At 39.1% G+C, this 14,206-nt stretch overlaps 1 protein-coding gene across 1 annotated transcript in view; it reads right to left on the bottom strand.

The window, feature by feature from the left end:
- Positions 1 to 1,225: 1,225 nt before the first annotated feature.
- The window catches only part of Setbp1 (SET binding protein 1), a 349,315-nt gene continuing 336,334 nt past the window's right edge, over positions 1,226 to 14,206 (bottom strand). The window contains exon 6 of the mRNA XM_076836772.2: positions 1,226 to 1,867. Coding sequence (XP_076692887.2) covers positions 1,260 to 1,867 — 608 coding nt within the window. The 3' untranslated portion in view covers positions 1,226 to 1,259. The remainder of the gene's footprint in view (positions 1,868 to 14,206) is intronic.

Consider the following 14,206-nt stretch of genomic DNA (forward strand, 5'->3'; position numbering starts at 1 on the left):
GGATACTTTGTCCAAGGTGGCATGATACAATTGGAGTGGTGATACCCTTTGAACATTTTATTTTTATTTTTCTGATAAGAACACTTACTCCCATTTGCTTTTAAGAAATAATTAGCAAGAGATAATGGACTTGTTTTATTATGTTTTTGTTTCCTTTTCTCAACAACCTATGACAGCTCTGTATGAAAAAAAAAAAAATCAGGTACCAAGGCATTGCTGGACACTTGTCTTTCTGGTGGGTCAGGGGTTTTAATTTTTGGTGGCTTATCAGCTATTTGATTTGTATTGGGGTATTAAAAACATTTTTTTCCTGCCTATTCCCACTGATATGTTTTAAGTATAAAAATAACCTGGTTGACATCTTGGTCAACATATCCTTGGCTGCTCTGAGTCACTTATTAAAAAAGGCTCTATCAATACTGAGTATTTTCTTCACAATGATTGGGATTCAAAGCCAAGTTCCTTGGGACAAGGTGCCAAGGGCAAGCTTTACAACACAGGTGACAATTACGTTAGATAGATGTGTACCAAGAAAAGAAGGCAGCTAGTTTAGGTACATGGAAGTACAATGGACAAAGGAAAAGCAGGAACAGAGGATGCTAAAAACCAGTGTGTGAGAGATAGAGGAGGCATACAGAAGAATGTGAATGCAGGTCTAAGGTCGCCTATCACTAGATTCCACTTCCGATCTCTCTGAGAAACTGTATTGTTGTTAACGGAAAGATTCAGGTCACCTGCAGATGATACTGGTGTCCCAAAGCCTAGCAGAGCTTGCAAACCCAAAGAAATAAAACCAATTAAGTGAAGTGGGTTACAACAAAGCCAGTTGACAAATGTGCAGCTTTTCTCCCCTTGGAATGTTTCCTAATTGAGGGTGTTTCCCTTTGATTTTCCTGGCCAGCAAATGAAATCGAAATCAAGGGCGCACCTTGGATGTGGAGGTCAGGTGGCCTTCAGAGAGCACCAGCTTCCTCCTCCCGGATGGGTCTTCTCGCCTGAAAAGGACTCAGCCACACTGAAGGGCCGCTGGACTGGGAACTGCCTTACAGCACAGACGAGCTTCTTCTGAAGGTGTCCCCCTGCCTTGCTATCCCAGGAGCTCTGGATGGCTCAACCCCGTCCTCTGGCCTGATTCTGCCCGCCCGATTCTGGAGAGAAGGGCATCGCTGTCCCTGCAGTGGGGGATCCCGCCCCCCCGCCCCGCCCACTGCACTTCCAATTCGTCAGTTCCCCAGCTGCAGGTTCAGGGGCCCACAGCCCTAGGGAAGGACATCGCTCTCGCTCCCTCGGGATTTCCTCTGCCTTTTGGCCTTGACCTCCTCTTCCTGGGGAAGGGTTTGCTGCGGTGGCGGCTGCGGCACGGGTGGCTGCGGCTTGTGTTTCCTCTTCCCGCCTCTGGGGGTCTTGGGCAGCGGCGGAGGCGGGGGCGGGGGCGGCGGCGGCGGTGGCAGTGGCGGTGGTGGCGGCGGTGGCAGGGGCGGTGCCTCGCGGGCCATGTGGATGACCGCCTCGATGGTGGCCATGATGGTGTCTTGGCTGGCGGCCGGCTCCAGCACGAGCGGGCTCAGGCTGGGCTTCTGACCCCTTTTGCTGGGCAGGTCGATGCATTTTTCCAGCACCGGCATCTGGTCCCTGGAGTCCTCATCAAACTGATTGGGCTGCTTCCGGGGACGCCCTCGCCTCTTCTTGACGAAGTTGTTGCCTGTCTTTGATTGTCTCTGCAGCCGCTTGGCCTTCAGGATCTTGTTCACGTGGTCCAGATTCTTCTTGGTGGACAGAATCTTGGTGTAGTTGCACATCTTCCGCACCTCGCACTGGATGGCTTCGATCTCCCGTCGCTTGAATCGCTTCTTCAGGGAGGAGCTCGCTGCAGGGGGGATGGGGGGTGGGAAAGAGAAGAGAAATTGAGCTCGGGTACACCCAGTCTTTGCGGGGCAACTAGACAGGGACAACTAGACAATTGGTGTTTTATTTGGCTACAAGAATTATAGAGCATCATTGCTCTGGATAATGTTTCTTATTTTTCTTTATTTATTAAAGCTGAAAATAAGAAGAAACATTGGCTGTATACTTGCATGTTTGCAAAGCCTTTCTATTTTATTTCCGTCTTCCTCATTTTGTGAAATATTGTTCCCATTTTGGAGATGTGGAAACAGGCTCAGGCTATTGAGCTGACCTGTTCTGAGCTTTGGCACCCATGGCAGAACCCCGGGGAAGATTATTTCCTGGAATACTCTAACTAGGATAGCATCAACACTCCCTTGGTCCCTTCCCAATATTCTGGACATGTCGAATTGCCTGATGATGTCCAATTAACCAAGCCTTTCTTAACCAGCTCACCCCCTGTGAACCTCAAGGGAAACATCAGCCAGGTGTTTTTGAATCCATTTACACTCCTCCTACCGAACTGTTGTCTGCAAAGAGTTCTTTTCATGTGCTGGTGGCCAGATGCGTCTTTATTTTATAAGCCTAACTTCTCAGGAAGTCCTGTAGTGCTGCCACTAAATGGCCTTCAGAACTGCTTCGTTTTGAAGTTTAGACACCATAAAGTGTGAATGGCTTCAAGACGTAGGCGGCCTTTTGCCCTTTAGATCATCCTTTGTCCTGTGGCTCTCATGAGCAGGCACATGTGTACCCATCTGTGTGTGAGGACACACACACACACACACACACACACACACAGGCACACTGCCTCTCATACTGGCCACTCCCTCTGACTGTCTGTGAACTTATGAAGTGTGCCCACACTAAATTCTATGCTAAATATCCATCTTTACCCTAAATATCCAGTCTCAAAGAAGCCCACTTAAAAGACTCAGTTATAGAAGGGGAACATATTTAATTTTAGCATCTTGGTTTGTTGTGTTGTCCCCTCACTTTTTCTTTTTTTCTTTCATTTATTTAGTAGAGAAACAATAAATCTCTTAAGGGAAAAAAAGGAGAAAAATGCTTAAAACATGGATACCATGCCACTTATTCTTGTGTACTCCCACTTCTTTCTTTTCCCTGTTGCCCCATTTCTCCCTCATGCTGTGGCCATCACACATCTCCAGGAGGGTTTTATTTGAAGTTATTTATGCCACTAGCTTCATGGAGTGGGAAGCGCCGAGTTCCATAGGCCAGGTCAAAATGCTACTGTTTTTTGGCCAAAGGTCAGCAAGACTGACTGAGCAATGAATAACTACTGAGGAATCTCTAAAACAAGTTACAAAGATCAGAACAGAACAAAGCCAGAGCCAGCTTCTGACTATAAAAATAAAACTTTTGTAGTTAGTCTTGCAAGAAGAAAAGGTTGCTCAATTATGAGTTCTCAGAGGCAGGGACAGATTCTTGTCTGGCTTTATGTCTCTTACAGGGCCTAGCATGATGCCTTGTACATGGACAGGATTTGAAATTTGTTTCTGTGCTAACAAATCAGAATCATCATTGTTGCTTTATTGTCACATCCTATAAAACAGTTTTAGTTTGGATTTTTAAAGCAACTATTGCAAATACAGTGATGCTAAGAGTTAGCAGCCCTCTGTGTTAGAGAAAGTGCTGCGCCTCGTCCACATAGTAAATGAAAACTAATCAGAAATAATCCACAAAATTTCTGGCATTATTTCAAATACAGGATCCATTTGTAGTTTTCCCTCTCTTTAGTTTATATCATCCGCCAAGGAAGAAAATGCTATGCGATATATAATACAGAGTGCTAAATAGAAAGTAAATAATTCTGCTGACATATAATAGAGCATCCAAGTATAACATAAATCAATTCCCTGGCATTGAGTGAAGTTTGATTGAAACACTCATGAGCTGGAGGTCATTTGGGAGCAAATGTAACCAATGAATTATTCCTCTAAGTATTTTCTTTTTAAGCGGCAAGCCAAATAAATAATAAATAAATAGATAAATAACCCAGAAACTAAAAAATAAAAAGCAAACAAAAAACTAATATATAATCTCATATTCAAATTTTTTTGTTTACTGCATAACTTTTAGTTAAGTCTTTGCATTACAAAATGGTTATGAGCCAGGTGCTGTAATGCACACCTGTTATCACAGTGGCTTGCTTATAATCCCAAAGGTTCAGGCTGAGCTAGGAGGATCTCAAGTTCAGAGCCAGACTAAGCAACTTGGTGAGACCCTAAGCAACTCAATGAGACCCTGTCTCTAAATAAAATACATAAAAGGGCTAAGGATGTGGCTCAGTGGTTAAGCAACCCTGGGATCAATCCCTTGTACCAAAAAAAAAAAAAAATGATTATGAAAAAAATTCTCATAGCATAAACCCACCAAAGAGGACTGAAAATAACATGACCAATTTCTTTGCATCTACCATTCACAATTAATGGATGCTATTGTTTTGTCCTATCAGCTTTTTTTTTTCTTTAAAGAAAGAATTATAGATTGAGCTAAGTCATTTCTGCCCCCTCTATTCCATTCCCTTCCCTTTACATGTTTGTATTTTTACTTTTGTTGAATATATGTGGATCCAACCTGATAAAAATTAAGTCTGTACACTATCCAACATTGGGAATGATGTAAAAAACTGGGAATCCTTGCAGATTGCTGGTGGGAGTGTAAATTGGGTATATCACTTTGGACAGTGATGGGGCAATACTTTAGAGTTAAAAATGTCCAGTTTAAAGCCCCAGCAAATCCACATCAAGATTGCCTCTTCCTTTACTCATCTGTAACAGTAGGCAAAAGGCATAAAAGCACATCCCTAGAAGATCAGTGTATGTTATAGAAGAACAAAAATAATATAAATGTTAACTAAAAGGTAATGAATAAATTGTGATACTTTTAAACAAAGGAATTTTATACATATCTTAAAATAAAAGACTACACATAAATATGGCAACATAAATAAATTTAAAGAGTTGAGTAAAAAAGCAAATTGCAAAAATATTTGTAAGTATACCAGTGTTGTGAATTTAAAAACAAACAAATCATTTGAATTCTTATTTCATCTTCAGTATTCAATTATGGAAGTTTAGAGTGACCACTGTGAGAAAGATTGGCTGGGAATCAAGCCTTGATAAAGGAGATTTTAATATCTGCTTTCCTTCAAAGTTACCTCATAGAACTTAACTTAGCCTCTAGAACATTCTAGAACATTCTAGAATTTTCTGAAATCGTGGAAATGTTCTTTATTCACACTGTTATCTACAGTAGCCACTAGCCCCATGTGGCTACTGAGCACTTAAAATGTGGTGAGTGTGACAAATAAAATGAACTTTTAATTTTAATAGCTCTGTGTGACTAGTGACTGTACTGGAAAGCCCAGCTTTAGACCAAGTTACTTCAAAATATAGAGGACACACAGGGATTTAGTCAATAAAATGCAGACTGTGGGAAATGAGGCAAACAACCTGGTGTTTTCAAGAAATAAATTGCAGGGTGAATGGAGGGAGAAACTATAAATTAAAAAGAGACTACAGAGATAAGATAAAATGACATTATTTGGATGCCAATTCAAACAAACTATTAAAAAAGACCATGAAACAACATTTGAACACTGCCTGGACATTTCATGATGTAATACTTGTTAATTTTTAATGGTGGTCATTGCATTGTGATCATCTCTGTTTCTTTGGCACCTATATTTTAGAATGTATACTAAAATATTTATAGGTGAAGTCACAATACCATCTGAAATTGGCTTCAAAATAAGAAGAAGGAGGTAGATGGGCATATTGATGAAACATGATTGATCATGAGTAGATATTGTTGAAGATGAGCAATGGTATATGAGGTTTATTAATGCTATTCTGCCTACTTTTGTATATGCATGACATTTTCCCATAATACAAGCCTAAAATTATGAATAAGTGGAAGAAAAAGAGATGTTCTTGAAACCTAAGACTGGTAGGAGCTCTGGTTTTCACCCTCTTGGGGTTCTAGTTCACTTAGGTAATTCCAGAAGGTTAAGAGATGTGATGTGTTCAATAAGGGACATACATCTGCTACTTCCCTAGAAAGATCCTGCTGGTTGCTCCCTTCCTGGATTAATGGTACAGGAGAAACAATTCGTTCTCTGTGTTTTACGCTTTGACTAACTGCATCAGAATACGTCATGGTCATGAGCTAACTCACCACCATCAAGAGCATCAGGTATTACAGCTTAGAATCCTTCTTTCATTAGTACATAATGATCTCTGGGATTTTTCACATCTACTAGGCATCTGAATTTTATTTTCTTTTTATGCTTATTACCAAAACTTTCAGTTCAGATTAGTTATCCCTGTGTGTGAACAACAGCAGAGTGCAGTGTAGTAGAAATGACTTTGCACAGGGGGAGCTGGAAATGACAGTGAACTAGGATGAACCCTTTATCCCCTCTGGGTCTCTCTTCATCTGTTACATTGAATGAGTGGACTATAGGCTCCACGTTCCCTTCTGGATGTAGAGATTGCTATAATCCTCTCCTATATTTAGTATCATTTGCCTTCTTGCAATGGTGGTGGGGTGGTGCTTTCTAAAACATTTATTTCATGCAATAATTTTGAAATCCTAGTGTGGGGGAGGAGGACTTTGGACTTGGCAGGGCTGGAAGTTCACAAATCTTTCTCCTTATTGCTTATGATTTCACTGTCTCTCTAAATGTTTACAGATTTTTCTCTCTTCAAATTGTTTCATTATTGGACAGTAATTTCTGGGCTCTTGCTGAAAGATTGATTCCATATTTTGCTCTCCTTCCTATAACTGTCCTATATCTTGCCTGTTCTTTGTGAGTTTTAAAGAATAATTATGAGTAGCCCAGGCAAAATGCAGGTTCATTTCTTCATAACTCCATAATACAAATGGTTTTCTAGATCCCCAAATGATTATGCAAATGGCTGAGCTGGTTTGGTCTAGATCAAGACTTCCTTTTCACTCCCATTATCATCAGGACTGGTCCATCAGCATTCTGTTAACTGGTCACATAATTGAAGAATGAGGTTGCAGGTACTTTTTGGACACAGACTTATAGTATAGGCATTGTGAACAAAGTCAAAGGCTGACAAGGCTTAGTTATATAAATGGTTCACAAGAAATGGGTGTTATTATTGGTAGCCTGTACTTTGCACATGTGCAAGACACATCCTAGTTTTACAAGAAAGATCTGGATAGGTCTTGGGTGGGGAAAGTAGATTTCTTTCTAGATTCCTTAGAGGTTTCCTTGCTGTTTGAATGTCCCTATGGGGAGGTGGGGAGATGTTGGGGAAGGTCAGACTACCTAGAGTTGAACTGCCTTTCAGGGTGGTCAGGCTGGAACACCATCAGCCTCAATCTAGACCTAGAGCTGCAGTGCAAGTTGCTTTGTGCGCAGATGCACGTTAGAAAGTTCTTTGCAGGCAAACACCGCATCTTTGTACTTTCAGAGTTCCCAGCAGAGGCCCATTCACATAGCGATACAAGATCTGGTACATCCTACCAAGCTTGAGGGAATTCAATTGTCTTCTTGTTCTCCAATGTAAATTGCGCCTTTCTTCTTTTCTTTCTTTCTTTCTTTTTTTTTTTTTTTTTGTACTTTGAACTTGAATTTGACTAAGTAATGGTCTTTATTCTCCTAATGCTGCTTTTTAGGAGGCAAATTGGCTTTCCATGTAAATTTTCTTCCTCCATCCCATGAATTTAAATTATTCTTCTAAGGTCCTGCTCAGAGGGCCCCTGCAAGGTAGAGGACATCAGAGTGGCTGCTGGCTATCAACACAAGTGCTAGTTCTGCTCTCCATATTTAAAGCATTGATTTAGAATTAAGAGTTAGCAGATGTAGGGGATTTGTCAGGATAGGGCAGTGTTTCCATTCTGTTTCTTAAAGTCATCCTTAAATACTTTGGGGTTTGTTTGAAAATGTGACCAGCTTGTTTGAAGCACAAGTGACTGCTGGACTGTTCAACCAGCTTCCTCTGAGGGATGTGCTATGGGAGAGCATCCCCCCTCAGCTGCAGTGGCTTGAGGACCCTGGCCTTTATTCTGCTCCTACTTCACATTTTTCCCAGAACAAGGCAAGGGATGAGGGTGGCACTTTGGATGATGGAGAGGAGAAGAAGAAGGATGTGTAGGTGTGAGCATGTTCATGATATGAGTTCCGAAGTATGAAAGGACACCCAGTAGGAAGTGCTCTCGGGAGCCTCCCCAGTTCTGCTTGGAGGCATTAGTGGGGTTAGGAATTGAGAAATTTGCCATGCGCTCTGCCACCTATGCTATGTAGCCCTCTGCTCAGTTCCTCTCTGCCTCCTAGCCTCCCAAGTGGGGTACACATTCCCCCAAGAGGAAGCCAGATTATTCAGTCAGCTGACTGAAGGAAGAACACATTAGTAATTTATATTTGTTTATAGTTTATCAAAAAAATTAAAAACTAAATTAAGTATTCTAATGCTTTACAAATTTTTTTGTAGTTGTAGGTGGACAGAATGCCTTTATTTTAGGTGTTTAGTTTTATGTGATGCTAAAGAGCCAACTCAGGGCCTCACACATGCTAGGCAAGTGCTCTGCCAGTGAGCTACAGCCTCAGCCCTCTAATGCCTTATATATGGAACAACAGTGATGTCTTTATTTGGTGAACACATCAGATGATGAGTCACCTGTCATACTTAGGCATGAGGCTTCCGAGAGAAGGTAGAGAGGCTACATGAATTCCAGGGGTTTGTGGGGCATCTCATCAGTTTGTTACTTTCTGAGCATTTTCAATATCCTGTATTCTAAATGCTATAGAAGGTAAGCCTACATGATTAATTTTAGAACAATTATACACACACACACACACACACACACACACATTTATAGTTAGATAGATAGATACACAGGAGTGCTAAGGATTGAACCCAGGGTCTTGAGCATATTAGGAAAGCACTCTTTTCACTGAGCTATATCATTAACTCTGAAAACAAGACTTTTAAATAAAAAAGATGTTCTAAATGTTCTCACCTTTTCTGTGCTGTTTATGGGCTGTCAGTAATGTTATCTATCAGTTATTAAAACACAAACAAAAACATTTAATGCCCTTTTAGGGTAAAGTGGGCCAGGAAAAAAAAAAAAAACTGATACTATGGTAAAGAGCATTTCTGGTAATTGGGAATTTTTCCATTGTTTGGCGATTTTGTTGCTGAAACAGATATATTACAAGTTACAAAATCCCTTAAATCTGCAAATTTAAAGATCTTATAAATAGAACTAACTTCCAAATGAAGACTTTCAGAGATTAGGACTCATTAAAAAAATGCAGTGCCGTCTGATTTGCAAGACCATCTAATTGTTAATAAGGAAGATGGTTAGCCAAGCTTCTACAAGAACCTTGCTTAACTGAGGGATGAGATTTAAAAAATAATAGTGATATGATTTCAGCACAGTTACACTGTTTCTTTTTTATATACATGTAAAATACCTTTTAGACTTACAATATCTGCTAACAAATACTGAAACAAACTGAATTCAGTATCAGACCTACCAATTATTGTATAAAGAGTATTAAAAAGAACCCCCCAAATTAAATACACCAACTCAATTTCTTGGCCCTCCTTAAAACATTATTAAATTATTACAATTGTTATAAAATTTTGATGGTAGCAAAATATTTTTGTTTTATTATTAACAGTAAATAGAATAAAATTAAAATTATTTTAAGAATATCTTTTATTGCAGGTTTATCTCATTCTTTTCAAGTTTAAGTTTTACAAAAAGGAAGTAGCTGTAAGTTAATCATGCAGTTACCTTGAAAATTCTTTTCTCCATGTGTTTGGGTTAATTAGTTTCTTATTATAAAATGTAGGGTATTCTCATATATTTTATTTATTTAACTAAAAAGGAAGTTTTATAAGCACTGGTTTCATGTCCAAAATTATTCAAGAAAATTATTTGATAAAATGAATAGGTTTACCTTTTTAATTAAATAAATAAAATACGTGAGAATACCCAACATTTTATATTAAGAAACCAATTAACTCAATTCACAATAGCTAGACCATGGAACCAACCTAGGTGTCCTTCAATAGATGAATGGATAAAGAACATGTGGTATATAAAATCAACGGAATATTACTCAGCTTTAAAGAAGAGTGAAATTATGGCATTTGCCAGTAAATGGTTGGAGTTGGAGAATATCATGCTAAGTGAAATAAGCTAATCCCACAAAACCAAAGGCTGAATGTTTTCTCTAATATGCAGATGCTAATTCACAATAAGACAGGGGGCACTAGGAAAGAATAGCTTTACCTTAGATTAGGTAGAGGGAAGTGATGGGAGAGGAGGGGAGGGTATGTGGGGATAGGAAAGATAGTAGACTGAAACAGACATTATTACTGTTGTATATATGTGATTGCATGACCAATATGATTCTGCGACATGTACACCCAGAAAAATGAGAAATTATATTCCATCTATGTATGATGTATCTAAGTACATAAATGCATTCTACTGTCATGTATAACTAATTAAAGCAAACAAAAAATTAAATCCCCCCCAAGATGAATAGGAATAAAAAAATAAAGTTTAAGTTTTAAAAAAGATTGCATATATTCTCAGTATATATTTAAATGGAATGACTCTTCAAAATTATGTTACTGATCTCATTACAGGATCAAAAAATTTAGAGACCACTGCCTTAAAAATTTCCTTTCTTTTCTTTAACTTCCTGAAGAATTCATTCATTCACTTAGCATTTGATCCCAGAGGATTTCAGCTTTCTAGGTGCTCATTACTAAGAAGAGTTAATGCTTCTTAAAGACAGACAGACATGTGTTGTTCTGTCCCGCAGCTCCTGGCACATGGTAGGTGCCTGATTAATATTTCCTGTAGATTGTTCAGATTTTGAACTCCTAAAGAACAAACCTGGGTACCATGAGTCCTAGAGCATTATGAATTGAATTGCAGGTGATTCCGTGGCCCTCACAAGAGCGGCCTGCCTGAGAGTGCTCCCACAATGAGATTGATGCTGATATCCTTCATGTAGTTAGGGAAGTCTCTAGTCCTACTCCCTGGTTTTTCAAAGTCCTTGACTTCTCATGAGCCTGGGGTTGGACAAGTCACCTGTGGCTTTGGACAAGTAAAAACAGCAGTGATTCATTCACTTGGGAGAGAGTCTGAGCTGAGTAAGGAACATTACTAGCTTGCTCAAGGAACCACTATCAAAAGCAAATGGATTTTGGCAGGCCCAGAGATCAGAGAACAATCAAAACAGGAGATCACAGCTCTCTAAAAGCTGCATGGTGCTTATTCACCAGTGCACTGTTCATGTTGGGATCACCCGGAAAGGGACAACTGAAGAGTCTTTTAAGTGTGGGAGCTTCTCTGGGGGTGATCTATTAAACTTTAGTTAGGGAGTTAATTGAAAGGAGTGGCACTGGTAAACTGAGGAAGATGAAGGCCATTTAGCCCTACTCTGTTCCAGTGGATTTCAGTCTTTGTTTGTTGCAATGTGGATCAAGCCCCAGCACATTGAGTAGACAACATGGGGGTGGGGGGTGCTGGATACAAACGGAGTGAATGCCAACATGCTTAAGCTGCATCTGCTAAGTCTCACAGCATGCCAGTTGGCCACACAGTGGGGGTGGGCGCACCCTCTCAAAGGGCTCTTTATATTTCTTTCTTTCTGTCCTCTCAAATCTGGTGTGGCTTTATCGTTAACCATAAATATCATCCTTATATAATCTTCTACTATACATGCCTGTTTTTACCTGATGGAGAAAGATTTTCTTTCTTTTAAATTTCAGGGGGAAAAATTGCTGGGAAGAACAAAGAAACACACCAACACGAACTCAGAACAATTTCTACATTTTAAATATATAGGCTCAGATGAAATCAATCTTTGTTGCTCATGCTACAACTTAAAGAACTACATGAAATAGTAGACATCCATGCTCTGTTTTTCTTCTTGTTCTTAATAACTGATTTTGCTTATGTGATATTCAGGCTTGTTGTTGGGAACATGAGAGAAAACATATCGACTAGGACATTAGAAGAACGAGTTTCTAGTTTGAACTTGTTATAATTCTCCAGACAAATCTCTTAATTTCGTGGAAGGAGCCTTACTTCTGAATAAATATGATGTGTAAAAACTCATATACTTCCAAAACTTCTCTGTTCTCGGTACGACATCCTCAAATCCTTCATCTATGTCTCCTTCACCTATGTGAATTCTAGATGATCACCATCCTCTAGAGGTTTTATCATCTGTCAAAGCTCATGTAAAATTTGGTGCTCAGAATTGAACTCATTTACCAAGCATGAAGTGTTTAGTACAGAAAACTGGGTTAATGAATTTCAGTGAGCAAAAGGCAGAGCATTTATATTAATAAAGTCCACATTTAAAAATACCTTAAATTTTTTTTAATAACATCATACTATTGGCTCATATTAGGTGGAGATTCAATTAGTTTCCTTAATGCTTGCATATAAACTGTGACCAAACCTGGCCATTGCTACACAGAATTGGTTTTTGAGCTTAAATGCAAGGCTCCATTGAAATCTGCAAAGTTTAATTTTATTGATCTTAGTCCAGTGCTCTGGTCTGTTGCAAAAGTTTTAAATTTAAATTTTATTTTCTCAGGTTGTTAGGGATGTTTTTCAAAGGGTTTAAATACTCTTAAAGTTAATGACTGTCCCTTCCAACTCCTCTAAACTGATTCAAGAGATTCAAAATCAGGCCATGTTTTTCTTTTTTATTGAAGACTCTTAAGAAAAATGGCAATTTACACAATAAGGTATTCTTGTACTTTTCATAAAAACAATTATACCCATTGCTTTTGACTTTCTCATATTGTTGTATCTGTCTGCTTAGTGGATGATGGATGTATCCCAGAAACAATAACTTTGCATTGCCTACAGGTGTGTGCCCAATTCTATTATTTCTGTCAGTGATAGAGAGGATATTACATCTGATGTCAGAAAGGGAGAAAAGTCTTGCATTTTTTCTTTTATCCAGAGGCAACACTCCTGCCCTAGTAAGAAAAATAATAATAAAAAAGGACACAAAACAAAATAATACTCATTGTGGTTCTGGTTCTTCCAAATTCTTTCTGGGATTCAGTTTATAATTCAGTCTTACAGCTTTTGATTAATACCTTACATCCGGAGACATCCTGCCCATTCTTCAAAACTCCACTTAAGTCCTCCTCCTAAGAGCTATTCATGCCCCCCTCCCCATTTCCACGCTCATCTTTCTGCTCGCTCTACATTGCTGGTATCGCTCTAATTGCATTGCACTTAGTCTATCCTGTATTAAAATTATGGGATGAATCTATATTTATCTCTCTCCTTGAATTGTGTTTTCCTAAGGGGCCAGGACCATGTCTTAGCCATTCTCGGAACAAATATTGATGAAGCCCCTCATTGTCCCAGGCCCTGTGTGAGGCAGGGAATTCTGTGACTGTCTCCCCATGAACAGAACAGAGCTGACTTCCTTGTCCTGAAATCAATCTGTGTGACTTGACCTAAACCAGCACTTACCAGAGTCAGTGTGGGACATGAAAGGGTTTTTTGAAAAAGATCCAAATCATGGTAAATTAAATTAGGTCCTCACATATTTCAGCTGTTTCCTGCTTTCCTCAGAGCACCATTAACTATTTGGACTCTCTAAGGCCTGACCAAAAATACTGTGAAATATAGATGAGTAGCCAAACTCCTCCATGGGACAAATGGCATTTCAATGACAAGAACACAGACAAAAATGGGCATGACACATACCTATGATCCTAGTGACTTGAGAGATTGAGGCAGTAAGATTGCAAGTTCAAGGCCAGACTGCCTCAATACATACATACATACATACATACATGAATACATACATAAATAGAACTGTGGATGTAGTGCAATGGTAAGGCATCATTGAGAAAAAAAAAAAGACGAAAACAAGTTTGGAACTTATTATGAACTACTAAAAAAAATCAGCAGGAACATTTTGAAACCACAGATTGATTGAAACTATGGGTCCCTAGAAAGGAACACGTAAACATGTTAGTTATCTAACCCCCAAAACTCTCTCACATACACACACACTCACAAAAAAGTGTATGTTTGTGTGTATATATATTTGTTTACATATATAACCCAAACCAGATAGATAAATAGATATAGATGTAAAGAAAATTAATGTGCTTTTTAAAAAAACAGACTTTATGTTTTAGAGCTGTTTTAGGTTCTGAGAAAAACTGGGCAGAAGGTACAGAGATTTCCTGTGCAGTCCCTTGCCCCCAAACATCCATAGCCTGTACCGTGAATGGTTTTTCACTGCTAAACA

The sequence above is a fragment of the Callospermophilus lateralis genome, chromosome 17 (assembly GCF_048772815.1).
Source record: "Callospermophilus lateralis isolate mCalLat2 chromosome 17, mCalLat2.hap1, whole genome shotgun sequence".
NCBI lineage: Eukaryota > Metazoa > Chordata > Mammalia > Rodentia > Sciuridae > Callospermophilus > Callospermophilus lateralis.